At 34.7% G+C, this 19,320-nt stretch overlaps 1 protein-coding gene and 2 pseudogenes across 2 annotated transcripts; 1 reads left to right on the forward strand and 2 right to left on the reverse strand.

Moving 5' to 3' along the window:
- The first annotated feature begins 275 nt into the window (after window positions 1–275).
- On the forward strand, window positions 276–5,304 carry LOC143598242 (heparanase-like protein 3; annotated as a pseudogene). The gene is made up of 10 exons (XR_013147076.1): window positions 276–556; window positions 1,148–1,152; window positions 1,271–1,340; window positions 2,124–2,307; window positions 2,403–2,548; window positions 3,307–3,537; window positions 3,844–4,033; window positions 4,107–4,232; window positions 4,316–4,415; window positions 4,857–5,304. The product of XR_013147076.1 is annotated as a heparanase-like protein 3 (transcript).
- Window positions 5,305–5,895: 591 nt separating this feature from the next.
- On the reverse strand, window positions 5,896–10,794 carry LOC143598246 (putative anion transporter 6, chloroplastic). Its single transcript, XM_077076510.1, has 15 exons — window positions 10,407–10,794; window positions 9,361–9,506; window positions 9,167–9,266; window positions 9,019–9,071; window positions 8,832–8,906; window positions 8,604–8,684; window positions 8,462–8,523; window positions 8,192–8,259; window positions 8,001–8,113; window positions 7,870–7,906; window positions 7,686–7,781; window positions 6,966–7,107; window positions 6,825–6,877; window positions 6,165–6,251; window positions 5,896–6,084 (listed from the first exon to the last, which is right to left on the reverse strand). Exons 1-15 carry the CDS (start codon window positions 10,773–10,775, stop codon window positions 5,983–5,985), a joined length of 1,584 nt encoding a protein of 527 aa, XP_076932625.1. The 5' UTR covers window positions 10,776–10,794; the 3' UTR covers window positions 5,896–5,982.
- Window positions 10,795–16,248: 5,454 nt separating this feature from the next.
- On the reverse strand, window positions 16,249–16,887 carry LOC143598244 (putative receptor-like protein kinase At5g38990 pseudogene; annotated as a pseudogene).
- Between the last annotated feature and the right edge of the window lie 2,433 nt (window positions 16,888–19,320).

Genomic DNA, 19,320 nt, shown 5'->3' on the forward strand with positions numbered 1-19,320 from the left:
ACTTTCCCAAAGCAAAGCACAAACACAGCTCACCCACCCTACCCCACCCCACCCCACCCCACCCCCTAATTAAAACCAATAAATTTGCCTCAAAACCCCAAAAACCAAAAAAAAAAAACAAAACCCAAAACATGTTTTGACTGATTTCCCACTTCAAATACCCACATAAAAACCAAACCTTTTCCCTCTTTTCCCACTTTTTACAACCAAAAAACACCCAAAACCTGCATCTTTTTCCTCAGACAGACAGATACAAGAACCAATATATATCATATTCTTGATCTTCATATCATCATAAAGCTCACATTTTTCTACATGGGTTCTTTGTTTCTGCAAATGGGTCTTTGTGTTTTGGTTGTTTTGTTCACTTTTAGCTTCAATCTTGTGGATTCATCAAGAAATGATGTTGTTGTTCAAGGCAGTGTTTTTATTGATGGGAAAAATGCAATAGCTAAAACTGATAATGAGTTTATTTGTGCTACTATGGATTGGTGGCCACCTGAAAAGTGTGACTATGGGACTTGTAGTTGGGGTCATGCTTCTCTTCTCAAATGTGGTATGTGTTTTGAATTTGTGTGTGTTTATTAAGGTGTGTAGTGTGTGTGGTTGATGATATTATAACTAAAAATATTTTTTTTTTGGATTTTGAATTGATGCTATTGTTATACAACATTAGTATTTTCTCAAGAACAATGCTTTATTTGTTTTGAATTAGTTTGTATTTTTGGAGGTGTGTAGTGTGTGTGGTTGATGATATTATAATAGAAAGTTTTTTGATTTTTTATTATTTTTTATTTTTTGGATTTTAAATTGCTTCTATTGTTATAGAACATTAGTATTTTCTCAAGAACAATGTTTTAATTGTTTTGAATTTGTGTGTGTTTTTGAAGGTGTGTAGTGTGTGTGATTGATGATATTATAAATGAATCTACAAGATTTTTAAATGTTTTATTTATTTATTATTTTTATTTTTTTATGGATTTTAAAATTGCTGCTATTGTTATACAACATTAGTATTTTCTCAAGAACAATGCTTTATTTGATTTGAATTAGTGTGTGTTTTTGAGGTGTGTAGTGTGTGTGATTGATGATATTATAAGTTATAACTGAATCTACAAATTTTAAAAAATATTTTTTTTATGGACAGCATTAGTATTTTTTCAAGAACAATGCTTTATTTGGAAAGAAAAGATAAAAACAATTTGTTTATTGTATTTGCTTATTGATTTGATAATTTAGTTTATAAATCTTTTTTTTTCTGCTTGTTTAGAGTGTAAGCTGTTTAATTTTTATTTTTATGCAGGATCTTGACAATATAATTTTTAAGAATGCCATCAAAGGTAAGAACAAAAAACTAAATTTCTCATTCGTTTATAATCACTTTTCTTGATCGAAACTCGAATTAATGTTGAAAATTAGGGGTGTGTATGAGTCGTTTTTGATCGGTTTTGGGCTAAATCCAAAAGTTTTGATTTTTGAGTATTTGAAAACCGTTTGTTTCGCTTTTTTCGGTTTTGGTTAAAAATATTGGTCCAAAATGAATTTGGGCCTAAACCTTTCTGTTAATTAATAACTATTTCATTATTATACAAATAAGCTAACATATTTGGGTATCACAATTTATTAAATTTTAAAAATTACTTAAAGTTAAAAATCAAAATGATAACCTATAAATTCAGGGCGGTTCGTTTTTTATAAACACATAAGACCGAACCGTCGTTTTTGTGTCCCGATTCGATTATACGGTTTGGTTTTCGGTTTCGTATCTGTTTTTCAGTTTCATGCACATGCCACACCCCTATTGAAAATCTGAGTCTTTATGAACAATTACAAACTTGGCAACTACAAGTTTGACTGTCAAAGTCAAAAGTTTATCTTTTGGCCATAAATATTGAACAAATTACTTAGGTTTACAATTCAAATTTGTATACAAAGATCAATACCTACATCAACAATTCTCGATAAATAATCGAATATTTGTCGAAATGTGAGTCTTTACTTTATGAACGATACAATACAAACTTAACAACTACAAGTTTGACTTTAAAAGTCAAAAAGATTCTATCTTGGTAGCTTCTTAACCATTTTTTTTTTTGAATTTTAAACATTTATCATTTATGCAGCATTTTCAACATTAAAGATCAGATTAGGTGGAACTTTACAAGACAAAGTTGTTTACCAAACAGAACATAATCCCAAACCATGTATTCCATTCTCAAAAAACACATCAGAGTTGTTTGGTTTTACTGAGGGCTGTTTGCCACTAACCAGACGGGATCAGTTAAATACTTTCTTTCAAGAGACAGGGTAAAATCTTATTTACTTCAGTAAAGTTTATATTTTTTATAAAAAGATAAACAAGATTTTAATGGGTTGTATTAAAAATCATGACTTGCATTCAGGGCGAAGATTATTTTCGGTTTAAATGCGCTTGCTGGCAAGACAATTCGCAATGGTTCGGCTGTCGGACCTTGGGACTCTGAAAATGCTGAGTTGTTGATGCGCTATACGGTTAAAAAGAATTACACCATGTTTGCTTGGGAGCTCGGTAAGTTGACTCACTTAACATTCGTTGCGTGTTGAAAGATTTTAGTTGGTTGCAAACGGGTCAGAGAACGGAGCAAACAAGGCGGGTTGGGTTGACCTGATACACTTTTCGTCCGGGTTTATATAAAAATAATTTATCTAGATATAAATTTATATTATTTCAATAGTTATTCTAAACTTTTGAGATTTAACCTTTAACTTTCATCATTTTAAGATTTAACCTCTAAAACTTAACTTTTTTATAAGTTGTTCACACCTACATATATTTAAGGTGAAAATAAATATTCATATTACAGGTTAAATTGTGTAAAATATGTCAAAACATTTAATAGGTTAATAATGTTCCTTTTGGACTTTATATTTACATGTTAAATATTATTATTATTACACACTCATTACAAATTATCAATCACGCCCTCATGATGTGACCCCTTATTTTTTTAATTTAAAGTATATTTTTTATTACCTTTGAACATTTATATATGCCTTATATAAATTCGAAAATTCTGTTGCGATACTTATATTTTTATCTATGTTTCGACATATACGTTTATATCACAAACAGAGTTGTATCTGATACAATATTGTTATTATATTGTCGAAATGTTAATAAAAATAAACGCATTGTGATGCAAAAACGTTAAAAGAACGAAATTACACTTTGGATAACTTTCGACCCGTTTACATTGTTCGGCCCATTCACAACTAAACGGGTCAAAATTGTTGGGTCGAATTTTAAATCTTTAAACAATCTTGTAGGGAATGAGCTAAGTGGAAGTGGAGTTGGAACAAGAGTAACAGCATCTCAGTATGCATTTGACACAATGACCTTAAAAAACATAGTTGAAGAAATCTATTTGGATGTCGAGCCCAAACCGCTTATAATCGCACCTGGCGGTTTCTTTGATGCCAACTGGTTCAAAGAGTTCATTGCCAAAACAACCGAAACCGTAGACGTAATCACACACCACATATACAATCTTGGCCCAGGTACTCTTTGCACAAATTAAGCAAAATAATTTGTTTTACAAAATATTCAATCAGTAAAAGTTACACTCTTTTTTAATCTTTTTAAAGTTAATCAAAAGAATTTGATTTCTTTAGTAGACAGTTAGTAAAGTTACAATCTTTTTTTATTCTTTTCACATTTTAAGCAAAATAATTTGATTCAGTAAAGTTATAATATTTGTTAAGTCTTTTTCACAAATTAAGTAAAGTCACAATCTTTTTTAGTCTTTTCACAAATTACCGGTATACTTAATTAATAAAGTTACAATCTTTATAACTTTAATACAGGGGTTGATCAACATCTTGTTGAAAAGATACTCGACCCGTCTTATCTTGATGGGGAGGCTGATACGTTTAAGCAACTCGAGAACATTCTCAAGACTTCTATAACTTCTGCTTCTGCTTGGGTTGGTGAGGCTGGTGGTGCTTATAACAGTGGACATAATCTTGTCACCAATGCATTTGTGTTTAGTTTCTGGTAAGCGAGTGTGAAATGACCAAAATACCCTTTACATAAACGATAGACGTCATGGGAGTTTGGTGTTGTGCAGGTACTTGGATCAGCTCGGGATGTCATCTGTTTATGACACGAAAACATATTGCAGACAGACGTTGATTGGAGGAAACTATGGTTTGCTTAACACCACAACGTTTGAGCCGAATCCAGATTACTACAGGTTTTTTTCTATCATATTATAATTTGTACATTGACCATCTTTATAGGTAATAATTTGATGGGATTTTTGTTTTCTTTTACCAGCGCACTTCTTTGGCATCGGTTAATGGGTAGAAAAGTTCTCTCTGCGAATTTTACAGGGACCAAGAAAATGTGATCTTATGCACATTGTGCTAAGGAATCTGTAAGTTGACTATTGACTTTGACTCTCGGGTGGCATTGGGGTGTATTTTACCTCCAACAACTTGAACTAAAGCTTTTAATAAACAGTTAAAACAGAAACGGGTCAAACGGTTTACAAGCGCCCAAAAGTGTTTTTAAACGCTTTAGACCTCCTAATTTACTTTATTTATAAATATATACTATTATCTAATATCGAGAATATAAACGCATATTTGGTACAATATTTTCTACAAAAGTAAGATATGGAGATTTGTGGGTCAAATCGACCCGTTTGGCGTGTATTTGAAGGTCCCCCCTTTAAATTCAAGATCCAAACCCGAATGACTCCAAATTCAAGATTTTTAAAAAAGAGTAATATTTTTCAAGGAAAATTTAAAATGACCCGAAAGAAAGGGTAATAAAGTCATTTCCTATTCTAACGAACCTTTATTATGTATTACAGAAGGGAATACTACTTATCAACCTAGACAACACTACTACAGTTGATGTAAGCTTGGCTCTAAACAACACATGGACGTTAAACGCGCTCAAATCCCCTATTCATCGTCGCCATCACCGCCATCATCGTCATCACAGGCCACGCAATACCACGTTTGGTGGATTAAACGTACGCGAAGAATACCATTTAACCGCCAAAAACGGTGATTTACACAGTCAAGTAATGTTGCTTAACGGTGAAGAACTAAAAGTAAATGCATATGGAGGAATACCGCAACTGAAGCCTTTGTATGTGAATGCTTGAGAGGCTATAAGTGTTGCACCTTATTCTATTGTGTTTGCTCATATCCCACATCTTACATTGTATGCTTGCAGCAGTTAGATGGTATAGCATATATATTCAATATAGAATGGAACTGAGAATCAGTTTCATTTTGGTTATTATTGGTTCATACGATTGTTGGTTATATACTTTTATGACTTTATTTTGTTAGCTTTATGATTGTTGTTAGCTATTTTTAACGGTTATCTACACTAGAGACGAAAAGCGTGACATTCGTCCAATTTGAACAAACCACAATGACGGGGACATGTAAAAAGTGTTAAATTGTCTCCAAAAGAGTAACGGGTTAAAGTTATTTAACAAGTTGAAACTCAACCGAGATGTATTAAAAAAGAAAACACCGTATACAATTTTTATAAAACATATGTAATAATAGCACAATGTAGTTTTGTGATAACATTAAACGCGGATTATATACTGTATAATCTGTAAACGTTCATGAATAGTTCTTGATTGTGATTGGTGGATACGGGCAGTAAACCAAAAATACCTTTTTAGAAAAACAAATTACTTATAAATTTCAACATCAAAACCAAAAACTTCTTTGTATATGCCAAACAAATATATATTATATATACAAATTATGAACATTTATAAATTATAAATATATCTGTTAGAGCAAAAGAAATATACAAGAAACATACATATTCTAAGGTTTTTTTTAATAGTTATGGCTTCACAAAATACAATATTTTGGTTAGTGAAAGTTGATCACCTTCTATGCAAAATTGTTGAAGGAGTCCATCAAAATCCAAGTTAGTGGCTGTTGATAATAAAGCATCATCCTTTAATCTACCTTCTTGAAACTTTGAGGCTTACTGCTCGCGAATGCTAACCATACGATCGTACCCGTGAGGTAGAAGAAAATTGATGGTGCAAAGAGTGACATCTGCATGAAAACAATGATTTTATTAAAATTAATTTTAGCTAAAGAAGTGGAAATTAGAAAAAGGTTTGATAAAAACTTACACTCCATGAATGTGTTGAATCGAGAAGATATCCGGTGAGAGCGACGCCTATAATTCCCGGAACTGCCCCTACAGTATTGGTAATGCCCTGAATACAAAAGTCAGAGTTTGTGGGTCAAATATGTCATTTTACGACTTGACGTTAAGTCAAGACGTTTTAGTTTTAAACTTAATGAACTTGGTCACTATAAGGAGGAGTGCAAATTTTTGACATGACATGACACGAACCTGGCACGAAATTTCGTGGGTTTGGGTTTAGTATAAACAGTTCGGGTCAATTTCAAGACAAGCCCGCAAACACGTTTAGCTAAACGAGTCGTTTTAGTGACAAGCAGGACGAACCTAGCTCTTTTATATACATTTGTATCTTTTCTCGTAAAATTGTAATTTTGAAGAACAATTTTCCAAAAAAAAAAAAAACTAAATAAATTTAGGTTAAAACGGGTTGTGTTCGTGTCAACCCGTGAATATTCATGTTATGTTTGGGTTCATGTGTCTGACACGATTTTCGGGTTCGTGTCGTGTGGACCTGCAAACCTGCGAGCATGACCCGCTTGAACAATAGCTTTACTTTTAATTAAAAACAAACACAAAAGTTTGCAAGAAAAATTGATTTTAAAACCAATTAAAATCACTTAAAGTATGAAAATAACTAACATACCAAAAGTATGCTTGCATATTCGGGTGAGATATCTTGATGAGTACAATAAAGTCCTGCAACCAAAATTAAACAAATAATGGACATCAAGTCTATGAACATATAAAACCAAAAGAAAATACTGAATTTATATTTAATCGGTACCTGATAATGCAAAACTAGATAATGCTATACCACCCGTAAGGATAGTGACTACTTCCCACGGGGGCAACCCCAAGTCAACAGATGATAAAATCATACAAGTTGCAGGTGACAAAAATGCAATCGTTTGGCATATCTTGCGCACCTGCACGAAAAGTTTAAAACAGCAAAATGATTTAATATTTGATTCCATTTTTTCAAATATTATATGAGTCGATGGGACGCCTTTTGGCTCAAATCGAACCAAAAATCAAAAATTCGGTTTTTGAAAACCGTTCAGTTTTATCATTTTGCCTAAAAATTTTCGGCCAAAAGAAAATTTGGCCCAAAATAATGAATTTGGGTGCCCGCCTAAACCTTTTTGTTAATTACTGATTAAATGATTATTAGACATTTGAACTACTACATTTGGGTTACACTGTTTATTACGTTCTTATAATTACTTAACATTCAAAATAAAAATTCATACATTAAGTTCGATTTTAGTTACTGAAATTCAGTCTTTATGAAAATATAAAATCATAACGACATACCCTCGGTTTTCGTTTGGGTTCGTTTTTTCGGTTTCATGCAAAATAAAACAATTAAGCTGTCGGTTTTAATTATATCCATTTGACCCGTTAACCGATAAAACAGACTCTAACTAACCAAAGTAAATTGGTCGAAATTGCCACCTCTACATGTGAAATTATTTTCCATTTATAAAATAAAAATATAACATACCACAGTTGTTTCGACTCCATTAGAGATTAAGTTGTCAGCAAACTGTGACGCGAAGCTGGTAACAACCACCGAGGCTAGTGGAGGAAGAACAGAAACCTGTATTAATTAAATACACATAGCCATTAAAAAGACCAAAATGACCCCCAAAAAAAGTAAAAAAATTAAAATATGATTTAGAACATACCCATGCAGCTTCTGTTAAATTCAGGTTAAGTTCCTCACTGCGTATAAAAAAAAGTTGGAAGCTTTATGTTAGTTATATACCAAAAAGTAAATACTGATTGAAACGTTTAATTAGTTACAATTATTCCTTACCTGAAATAAGTCGGAAGCCAAGATAAACAACAATAATGACCCCAACTTCCACAAAAATGAGCATATATCATCGCCCATACGGCTTTACTTTGAAAAAAGGATTTCCATGGTACCTATACGTGAAAAATACATCAATACAATGCTCATATTTTCCAAGTTGAAACCTTAAAACGACGAAATAATGTTTATACGTTTAGGGAGCCACCAAGTTCCTCCATAGAAGTTTCCCATGATTTCGGCTCAGGATTTGACCAAGACCCTGTAATTCAAGCGATACCACAAACAAAAAATTCGAGTTGGAAAATTACAAATATACCCTTCTAACATTCATGTAACTAAAACTTATATATGCTCTCAAAAAAATGAGACATTGCAATTCGTGATTAATGGCCTTGTATAACATTTTTAGTATAAAATGATAAATTAAATAACATGGAAAACTACTGAACGTATGCTCTTACTTGACAATGATGCAGAATTGGTCAAAGGTTGGTCTTTTGAAACAAACTGAAATCCTAAAAACCTTCAAATGCAAAACTATACATTAGTCGACTTCGAAACACGTTATTATGAAAGTAAATAACTCAATCAACATTATCTTACCAAACAATTCCAAACATGCCAAACATGTAGAATACAGATTCCCAGCCAAAAGATTCAATCAAGGGTGGAGCCAAAAGAAGCCTATAAGTTAATAAACATAAGTCATAAATTAATTTTTCTTTTAACTATTATAAATGCATTTCATATAACATAAAGCTGAACAAAATACATAAGCTTGTTATAAATAATAATAATAATAATAATAATAATAATAATAATGTAACATACCCTAACACACTTCCAACACTTAGACCACCAAATACAAATGATACAGCCCGTGACCGTTCTTCCAAAGGAATTAACCTGCATCAATGGTTCAATCAAGAAATGGCACCCACAATCGCATATTTTTTAGTTATAAGTTATGTACATATAGATTTACTCAGCCTATTAAAGGGCATATTTAATCACATACCTTGCGATCAGATCGGTAGCAGCTGAAGGCGATACTCCTTCCCCAATTCCAACCTGAGTGCGGGATAAAAAGAATATTAATTTGAAATAAAAAACACAAAACTAAAAAAGAAAACAGATTAAGAGGATTAAAAAAATGAAAAACATACAAGAACTCTTGAAAAAACAAGTCCCGGCATAAAACCAGCAACGAGAGGAACGAGTGCTGTGGCAAGCGACCATACCAGAACACCAAACTGAAGAATTTCTCTGCGTAAACAATAATAATATTTTGCACAATTGATCAACATAAAGAATTCTTCAAATATGCAAGAAAAACAAGTATTTCTTTTAACATACTAACCTCCCACCGAATATTTTCGAAAGCCAGCCACCTGGCAACTGACTCAACGCATAGCCCCAAAAGAATGATGACTGGACCAATCCTGCTAATGATGAACTCCATCCGAATTGATGTGACATTGGAATGATTGCAATACTCAAGTTTACCTGCAAAAGTTTTGGTTTTTTTCATTTGATTTATTGTGCTCCTATACAAACACCACCCCAAAAAAGTGTACACCAGTGTGCTTGTCACATCATATAAACCATACGATGTCAATCAAATCTACACACCAGAGCATGTCACATAATAGGATTGTATGACACGGTGAAAAAAATGGTCATATGTGCCCTTTGATTAAGAGTTTAAGACAATGGACCCATCAGTCATTTTTTTGTTTTGTCACTCAAACACGTCATATGCGCCATATGATTTGCCCCATACGACCAATATGGCCGTTTGTTACAGTCCACAAAGACAGTATGACATGTCAGTCGTGTCTGAAAAGTGTGCCAGCTCAGGCGTTAATTTACAGGAAGTTATACACACACCAATCAATGAAGAATTCAAGATTATCAAAAGGGTTTGCTAAAACACATGAACTTTAAATTTACAGATACTGAAATCCAGAAAATTATGAATTTATTAGCTGCAATATACTAGTTTACTCAAGTTTACCTACAAAAGTTTCAACACTTCCACTAATCACTCAAAAACTAAACTCAAAACAGCACACACACACACACACAAAAAAAAAAAAAAAACTTATTTTTACATGTAAACCCGAAAACTGAACAACCCGACCCGAAAAGCCCGAAACCCTGAGAACAGCTTAATCAAAAACCTTAACTATAAACTGGTAATTCAGTACTATTAATCTACTTTTTCAAGCCTTAATCTCAATCTCTTCTGATGCCATCAAGACTTCCACTAATCACTAAAAAACTAAACTCAAAACAACACAACAACAAAAAATCCAAACTTTATAATAATAATAATAATAATAATAATAATAATAATAATAATAATAATAATAATAATAATAATAATAATAATAATTATAATACCTTATCCATATTACAAATAACAAAAGCAAGTGAAGTAGTCCCAATAAGTTTATATCTTTGTGGCAAATTCTTCCACGGCGTCCAATTAACATTCCCAAATCCCAACTTCTCAAACCCTAATTTCTCATCATCATTATCATCATCCACTGTTAACGACCCAGATACAATTGAACCAATTCTCTTGCTTTCTGCAACATTCTCCTTCTCCTTGATGCTACAATGAATCTTTGATCTTTTAATTGGTGAATGGGTGACTGAATTAAGTAAATATGGTGATGATATTGGTGGTTTTAAGAGCCGATTGTTGGGTTTGTGGTGTGTTAGACATGATGGGCTTGTGTCTGTTGTAAAGGTCACTAATTTCGCCATTTTAGTGGCGAAATTTGAAGTAATTATTTGAGTTTGTGAGGAAGAAGAAGAAGAAGAGCAAATGATGAACGCTATTATTATTATTATTATTATTATGAAGAGGACCAAATGGCGCCACGGTGGAGTTAGTTTGCGGCCCGGATTTATTTGTATCTTAGAGAATGGTTTACTTTTGGCGGGTGGGGTTGGAATCTGCGATGAGAGAAAAAAAAAATTGTTGTCTTTGGTTAAATTTGAGGAAACACTGTTCACATTTCATAGTTGTTTATAATATTTTTTAACGTTTTTGTGAGTGATGGAAAAGATAAAATGTAATTATAAAGGTATAAAAAAATATTATTAGATTTAAAATATAATGATTTTTAGTGTAATTTTAGATTTGGAGATGAATAATAAATTGAGATGCTTAGAACATTCTATGTCTATTCTCTATATTTTTGTGAGGGGGTTTTGTAAATTATATGGTATGGTTATGAGTGGTTGTGAGTGAATGTGAGAGAAAAAGTAATGATAAAGGTATAAAAACATTATAAAAAGTATTACAGTAAAAATATTATTTGTTTACGATATTCTTGAAACAAATAAACCAAGAAAGCAAATCAAGTCATGTGTGGCAAACAAGTCTAGTGTGGTAAGAAAGTTAGTCATGTGTGGCAAACAAGTCCTATGTGGCAAGAAGTCATGTGTGGCGAACTCCCGTGTCACAAGAAAGTCCTGTGTGCCAAACAAAAGATATATGGTACAAGCAAGAAGCAAAAAATTAAACCAAGAACCGCAAGATAGGGAAGAAAAAGTCCAAGAAAGTAAGGCAACAAACCATGCTTGGCAAAGAAGGCATTAAAGATGGATTCCCATCAACATCAGAGACAAGAGGAAGTTTAAATGTTTCGATTGTGGTGAATACGAACACTTTGCAAGGAATTGCTCTAAATGGAATGATATAGAGGAAGACAAGGAAGAAGAGGCTCATCTCGCCTCTAAAAATGAACCATTGCTATTGTGAAAAGAAGTCAAGAAAGATTGAAGAACTTCTAAACTATATTTAGTTTAAGGGGAGGGGGGTGTTGGAAGTTAAACTAAATAGAGGGGCCCATGTGTCATTAGTAGAAAATATGTTTAGTATGTTTTACGTATTTGTTTAAAGTAAAAGGGTCTAGTATGTACATTTTGAAAGTTAGAAACCGAATTACCAAAATTACAGTTATTATGGTTGGGTATATAAACCCATCACCATCTTGTTGTAAAAATATTCTTCAATTCTCATATCATCATATTGTGTATGACTGTTCTTGATTTACCAAAATTTGTAACCGGATTTATGTCAACGGGTCACCATATTTCGATGTTTGGTTATATGTTTACTCGATTTATAGATTATTCATGTCGGGTTGTTCTAACATTAAGACTTTGGATAACATTTCAGTTAAATAATAGTTGAATTTGCTTAAAGTTGGTTTATAATTTGGTTGGTATTATCTTCGAGTTAACTAAGCTCTAATAAGTAGAAGCTGCTCGATGATTTGATAAATCTCATTTCTTAATAAGATAAGTTTTTATAGCTATTCATATAACTTTAAGGTTTTACACACTTACGTGCTTATTTTTACGATTCAATGTGCAAAAGCACGAGTGACATGCTCATTTTTATCTGCGTTACCATATAAGTTTTATTTGCAACCGATCCGTCACAACGCATAGGTGATTCCTGTTGGGTTCGTAGGCCTTGTTGGCACGGTTTATTATATGAAGTCAAAAGAGGAGACGGGTGTGGGCGGTCGGGCCCAAGCCTGGCCCGGTTTAGATTTCTTGCATAATAATTTACTAACCCTAGTTCAGTCTCTATATAAACAACATTATGTACTTGTAATATTGGTCACTCAATAAAGATATACCTAGTTGCCACCCGTGGACGTAGGTCAGTTTAGACCGAACCACGTTAAATCCTCGTGTTCGTTTACTGCTTTCGTGTCGTGTTCAGTTCGTGTGTGCGTTTAATCCTAACAAGTGGTATCTAGAGCTTAGGTTCAGATCACGCGAAGAACACGTTGAACCAGCCGAGTCGCCGCCAAACCATCCAGCCGCCGCCACCCTACTGCGCTAGGGTTCCGCCGCTGCTCCGCTGCTACAGTACCGCTGCCGCTACAGTACCGCCGCCGCTACAGTACCGCGCCGCCGCTACAGTACCGCGCCGCCGCTACAGTACCGCTGCCGCCGCTACAGTACCGCGCCGCTACAGTACCGCCGCCGCTACAGTACCGCCGCCGCTGATTAGGGTTCCGCAGCTGCTGGTTCGTTTTTTCTGATCAGCTCCGGTGAAGCATAGTACGAGACATGAAAGTTTGAATCAAGATCCTATTTTTGTTGAAAAACAGTTGTCAAGTCAGAAGAAGCGTTAAAGAAACGGATAACCAGTTGCCAACCGCGTTTGTCAGGTTTTATCGTTTCAGTTTAAAATTTCAGTTTCTGATTTACAGTTCGTATTTCCGCTGCGGTTTAAATAGGTTGATTTTTTAACAGAGTTCAGTAGAACAATCGTTAAGTTCAGGCTCGTGTTGCTGTGTCTGTCTTTGTTTTATCCAGTTTTTCGTTTTAGTCATTGCTATGGCAGAAGACGGAAAGGTTTCGATACAGAAGTTTGACGGACAGAAGTTCGGTTGGTGGAAGATGCAGATTGAGGCACTACTTTGTCAGAAAGACTTGGATGTAGTGTTCGAGGATGAAAAACCAGAAAAGTTGTCAGAAGCAGATTGGAAGAAGTTAGACAAGAAAGCTAGGGCTTGTATTACTTTGTCGTTGTCAGAAGATGTGGCGTTTAACATCATGAAAGAAACCACAGCACGTGGTATGATGGAGGCGCTATCCAACATGTATGAGAAGCCTTCGGCAGCGAATAAGGTCTATCTTATCAGAGAGCTAGTGACAACTCGAATGAAAGAGGGTGGGTCAGTTACAACTCATATCAATAATCTTAATTCGATCTTGTCCCGCTTAGTGTCAGTTGACATTAAGTTTGATGATGAAGTTCAAGGCCTCTTGTTATTATCCTCTTTGCCCGACAGTTGGTCGCAAACAGTGACTGCAGTTTGTAGTTCGTCTACAAATATTACTTTCGATGGGATTCGAGATCTGATTCTGGGAGAAGATTCAAGACGCAGAAGTTCAGGTGAATCATCAGGCAATATGCTAGTCACAGAAGGTAGAGGTAGGGGAAAACAGCGAGGCAGTGGGAGCAGGAAGAAGAGTCAGTCTAAGACTCGTAAGGATATTGAATGTTGGGGTTGTAAAGAGAAAGGACACTTCAGGAATCAGTGTCCGAATGGTAAGAAAGAGGTGAACGTTACAGAAGACGACACAGATGACGGGGTCAGTAGTGATGAGGCTTTGGTTTGTAGTGTTGAGAGTAGCGTTGATGCTTGGGTGATGGATTCTGGTGCATCGTTTCATGCCACTCACTGTAGTGAAACGATGAAGAATCTAAAATTTGGGGATTTTGGAAAGGTTCGACTAGCGAATGATGATATTTTAGAGGTTACGGGTATGGGAGACGTTGATTTGATAACTTCAGCCGGTACTTCTTGGACTTTGAAAGACGTGAGGGTTATTCCAAGTTTGAAGAAACGTTTGATTTCAGTTGGGCAGTTGGATGACCAAGGGCACGATGTTAAGTTCGGGAATGGGCAGTGGAAAGTAGTCAAAGGGAATCTCGTGGTTGCTCGTGGCAAGAAAATGGGTTCGTTGTATATGGTCGATATGTCACCGAAAGGAGTGGATCCAGTTTTGGTGAAAGACAAAGTCCGGTTCACAGAATCTCGTGGGCAGAAGAAGGTTCGTTTTGCAAGTAACAAACCCAGAGCCAAAGTGAAGATTCAGGATGAACGAGCTAGGAAGGTTAAATCAGTTGGGGGACATCGTGACAGTGGGAGCACAGGTCGTGTTTCAGTTACAGTTCCAGGTCGAAAGTGGATTAAGAAAACCAATATTCCAGCTGTAAAAGTCTCTCCAATGAATTACTTGCTGAATATGGAGAGTGTTTGTTCTCAGAGTATCTCGGGATCCGGTAGTTTGTTTCAGTGGGAGTCGGTAGGGACAGAGAACGGGTCAGGGGCAGTTTTAGCCGTGACTGACGTGTTGGAGCTCCGGGGAGCTTCAACGGGCCTTCAGGTTAATTGATGAGAAGGCGGTGGCAACTAGAAGAAGTTTAATGTTCAGATTACAGAAGTACAATCAGGAGTGCAGACGAGAGTACTCAAGGCCTCCGAGTGGGAGATTGTTGGGTTCGTAGGCCTTGTTGGCCCTTTTATTATATGAAGTCAAAAGAGGAGACGGGTGTGGGCGGTCGGGCCCAAGCCCGGCCCGTTTTAGATTTCTTGCATAATAATTTACTAACCCTAGTTCAGTCTCTATATAAACAACATTATGTACTTGTAATATTGGTCACTCAATAAAGATATATCTAGTTGCCACCCGTGGACGTAGGTCAGTTTAGACCGAACCACGTTAAATCCTCGTGTTCGTTTACTGCTTTCGTGTCGTGTTCAGTTCGTGTGTGCGTTTAATCCTAACAATTCCCACTAGTTATAATAATTAACGAAAAACCACAATACTATTTATAAATTATAACCTTATTTTGTTTTTGTACAATAAAATATAAAAAACATTGTGTAGGAGTATACTAAAAACACAACAAATTAGGAACATATTATATGCATCTTAACCAACCTCCTCTAGCCATCATCCTGTTATCTTCTGTTAACAAGAAGAATTTCATTCTCATAACCATCGTTCTCAGTCGGCACTGCACGGTATTATACAAATCAAGACAATCAAATATAAACACCGATGACTGAACATCTGATAAGACGGATTACTTGTCGAAAAATATAGGTAACAAGGATATACATATTATAAATGCAAGTGCAAATAAAAAAAGTTTGTACCAAAATTTTCCTTTGTTGGAAGACCGGCCAAAACATTGTATATTCCAAACAAATCCAAATAGCCTTGCGCGTTTTGCAGGATTGTCGAACTTCTCTTGTAAAGCTAGTGACTGGTGAAGTTCTGCCAACACTTTATGCATCGGAGGGCGTTTCTTAGGATCATCATGCAAACAATAGTACGCAATTTGGGCGAACGCCTTCAAACTATTGGGACAAAGTTGTCCCCTTATTTCAGGAGCAACAAGTTGATCAAATTTTTTTCTCTCGACATATTTTTGCGCCCACTTTGCCAAACTCGAACACTCGTGTCCATGACCAAAGACAGCACGTTTCCCAGACAACAGTTCAAACAATATCACTCCGAAGGCAAAAACATCCGTACTACTGTTCAATTTTCCCGTCCTTTGAAAGTTTGGATCCAGATATCCGTATGTACCTTTTGTAGAATAATAAAAAAAACCCCATGAGGTGTTACGTATTAATCAACTGTATATAAGAGTACAACGGATATAAATACAAGTAAAAATAATTATATACTATATCCTACTCATTGTAACAATATAATACTCAAACTCTGATAATATATTTTCAATAATACCTTTAACACTAGTGCTGACGTGAGTAGTTGATTGATTTATTGGACATACTTTTGCCAGCCCAAAATCTGATATCTTAGCCTCCCAATCATTATCTAGCAGAATGTTAGAGCTTTTGATATCACGGTGAACAACTGCATGATTAGTGCTCGCACCAGTGTGCAGGTAATCTAATCCTCGTGCGGTCCCTATGCTTATCATTAGTCTCCGCTTCCAAGACAAAGGAGTATCACTTTTGTGCAAATGGTGATCAAGAGTTCCCCGAGGCATGTACTCGTAGATGATGATCATCTCATTGTCATCAACACAACACCCAAGTAGAGAGACAAGATGAGAATGTCTAAGCTGAGAAAGTGTGTCAAGCTCAGCATTAAACTCGAGTGCTCCTTGATTGGACATGGAGTCCAAACGTTTAATGGCCACAACGATGTTGCTACCAATTTCACTCTTGATGTGACCTTTGTAGACCTTCCCGAAACCTCCATGCCCAACAATCATTTCTTCCTGAAAGTTTCGGGTTGCTACACGCACGTCAGTAAGTGAGTAACGAGGACATAGTTTCTCTGACGGTAAAGCCATCGTAGACAATATTCAAGCTTCTAACACCTGACATTTTGAGATATTTAATACAACGTAACACACACACACACATATATACCCGTATAAAATTGTTAACAAATCAAATTTATCGATTTTATCAAAGAAATTTAAGAATATCACCGTTCTACTTAATTTTATGAAATTTTAAAATTTCGCATATATCCATTTTAAGTTTTTGACTTAAATTTTCATGTTAACCCATATTTGTTTATCTTAAAATATCACTCACATATATGTTTATGTGTGAGTAGACTCAAGTGAAAAACTAAAAACAAATATATATGAAAAAAGTAGTGATTTACTTTGTTTCTATTTGTTCTGACTTCTGACAAAATATGAAACCACGGAGTCGGTTGTTGTACCGGCGTCAAAGGCAGCGTGACCGGCCCTTAACGCCGGCTGCGAGTTAAGGGTCCGCCGTTATGGAGGCCTGGTTAACACATAACAAGGTCTTTAACGAGGAAATGGTGGGGTGGGTGGGGCCACCCACAAATAACGAAGCGCGTACACTTTTTCCCCCTTCTTTTTTTTTTTGTCTTTTATTTAATCTCTGTTTGGACTACAACGTGCGAGTTACTAGGCAGGTTAGTTAAAGCATCACCGCATTCGTGAAAATAATATGAACCATACTAAATCCAAATTTCTTAAAAAATCAAAACCGAAAACCGGATCAATATACGACGGGTTAGTCTCGGGTTGGGTTTGAACTGAATAGGAATTTCTTAGGCTTTTATATTTCAAAATTTACCTAAAATATAAGACCTAAAACTGAAGGTGTGTTCACCCCAGATTACAATAGCCAATATTCAAAATCCATGGTAAAATTGAAAACTCATAAAACAAAAGTTGGTAAAAAATCAAATGAGATAAAAACCACACAAGGTTCCAAAACTCAACTCAAAATAAGTATTTCACTTATTATATTATTGAAATTCAGAAGATGATTAGAAATATATACCTATTTTTATATATAAACAAACGTAACGAACACAAACAAACTTAGTAGAACATAAACGAGCAGACTTAAATAAACACAAAGTGATAAATATAAAGCATCAAGTAGATAATTCATCCAAAGTTTCATAAAAAAATGTACGTAAACAAACATAAATATACAAAGATAAATGAATGAACAAAATGTGTGTTCATGTTTGTTTGTTTATTAAATAAACGAACATAAACAAACAGTTCACTAAACGTTCTACAGGCCTACAAACATGAGTAGGTTAGTGTCAGTACCGTGTCAGACATATTTCGTGAGGGCTTACGCTCCTACGAGCAAACGTGGGCCAGGTTCTGCAAAAGAGCTAAAAACATTTTTACCAAAAAAGGTATTTCAATGTTAGTTCACACGTTATGTCTATAAAATAAGAAACAAAATAAAAACTTTATATACCTTTACCATCAACAACAAAAAAAACTTGAGTAAAATTCGTGTATTGCAGAGAGAAATGTGGCTATAACTTTTAGAACGGTCAATGAAATTTCTCTGGGATATAAAGACCATAAAAGTGTACTTTGGAATGGAATACGAATATTGAACGAACGCAAAACGATAGTTAACATCAGTGTTCTGATCCTTGAATATCATACACACAATGTGTGTTTTTTTTTATTCGAATTCAAACTTCTATAAACTATATTAGAATATTATAATAAAATGATCAAATTACAATAGAAAGACAGGTAAACATGCAACAAGTTGCGCCGTTATCTCCCTTTTAAATGGCAAAACCGGATCTACTGAAAACAATTATCTCCCTTTTAAATGGCAAAACCGGATCTACTGAAAACAACGTTATTGTTCTTCAACGTTATTAAGTTAAACCCAAATGTTTGTTTGTATGCTACATGAATAGAGTAAACAACTAAAAAGTAAATATGTATATTTTCTTTCTCTGTATTTGAACCAAAGAAAAAGAAGGGAATGAAGTCATGAACCATTAATTATTGATTATTTTAGTAATATTCTTTGTTTAAACATAAAAAGTTGTACATAAAATAATGATATAACGTTGAAAAATAAAGAGATTCTTTTAGCTTGTTAAAGTTAAGCATTATTCCTATACCATATGTCAAGTGCCAAACACACGACTGTCTGCTTATAATTTACAGTTCCCAATTGCTTACTTTTGTTTTCATGTTTAAGCAATTTGTATAGGTGCGGTTTTGGGCTAAAGCCGAGCCAACAATCAAATTTGCGGTCTTTTAGTTTTTTAAAATCATTCGGTTTCGGTTTTTCTGGATTTTGGTTTTCGGATTTTGGCTTTTGATTTAGTTTTGGATTTGATGGTATCGGTTCTGCTAATCAGGCTAAAAAAATTGGCCCAAGTGTCCGGGTTAAGCTATTTAATTAAACGAGTTGTGTCTAGAATGAGATCATTAAATGAGAGAAATAATGTACTTTTGTTT

The sequence above is a fragment of the Bidens hawaiensis genome, unplaced genomic scaffold (assembly GCF_021521415.1).
Source record: "Bidens hawaiensis isolate Kalapana, Puna unplaced genomic scaffold, B.hawaiensis_p1.1 tig00049851_1, whole genome shotgun sequence".
Taxonomy (NCBI): domain Eukaryota; kingdom Viridiplantae; phylum Streptophyta; class Magnoliopsida; order Asterales; family Asteraceae; genus Bidens; species Bidens hawaiensis.

Excerpts from the sequence above, each read along its gene's own strand:
- LOC143598246 (XM_077076510.1), bottom strand. The coding sequence starts at position 10,775 with ATGGCGAAATTAGTGACCTTTACAACAGACACAAGCCCATCATGTCTA. Across the intron at positions 8,907-9,018 it reads GCTACCGATCTGATCGCAAG|GTTAATTCCTTTGGAAGAAC; the intron begins GTATGTGATTAA and ends CCATTGATGCAG. Across the intron at positions 8,685-8,831 it reads AGTGTTGGAAGTGTGTTAGG|GCTTCTTTTGGCTCCACCCT; the intron begins GTATGTTACATT and ends ATTAACTTATAG.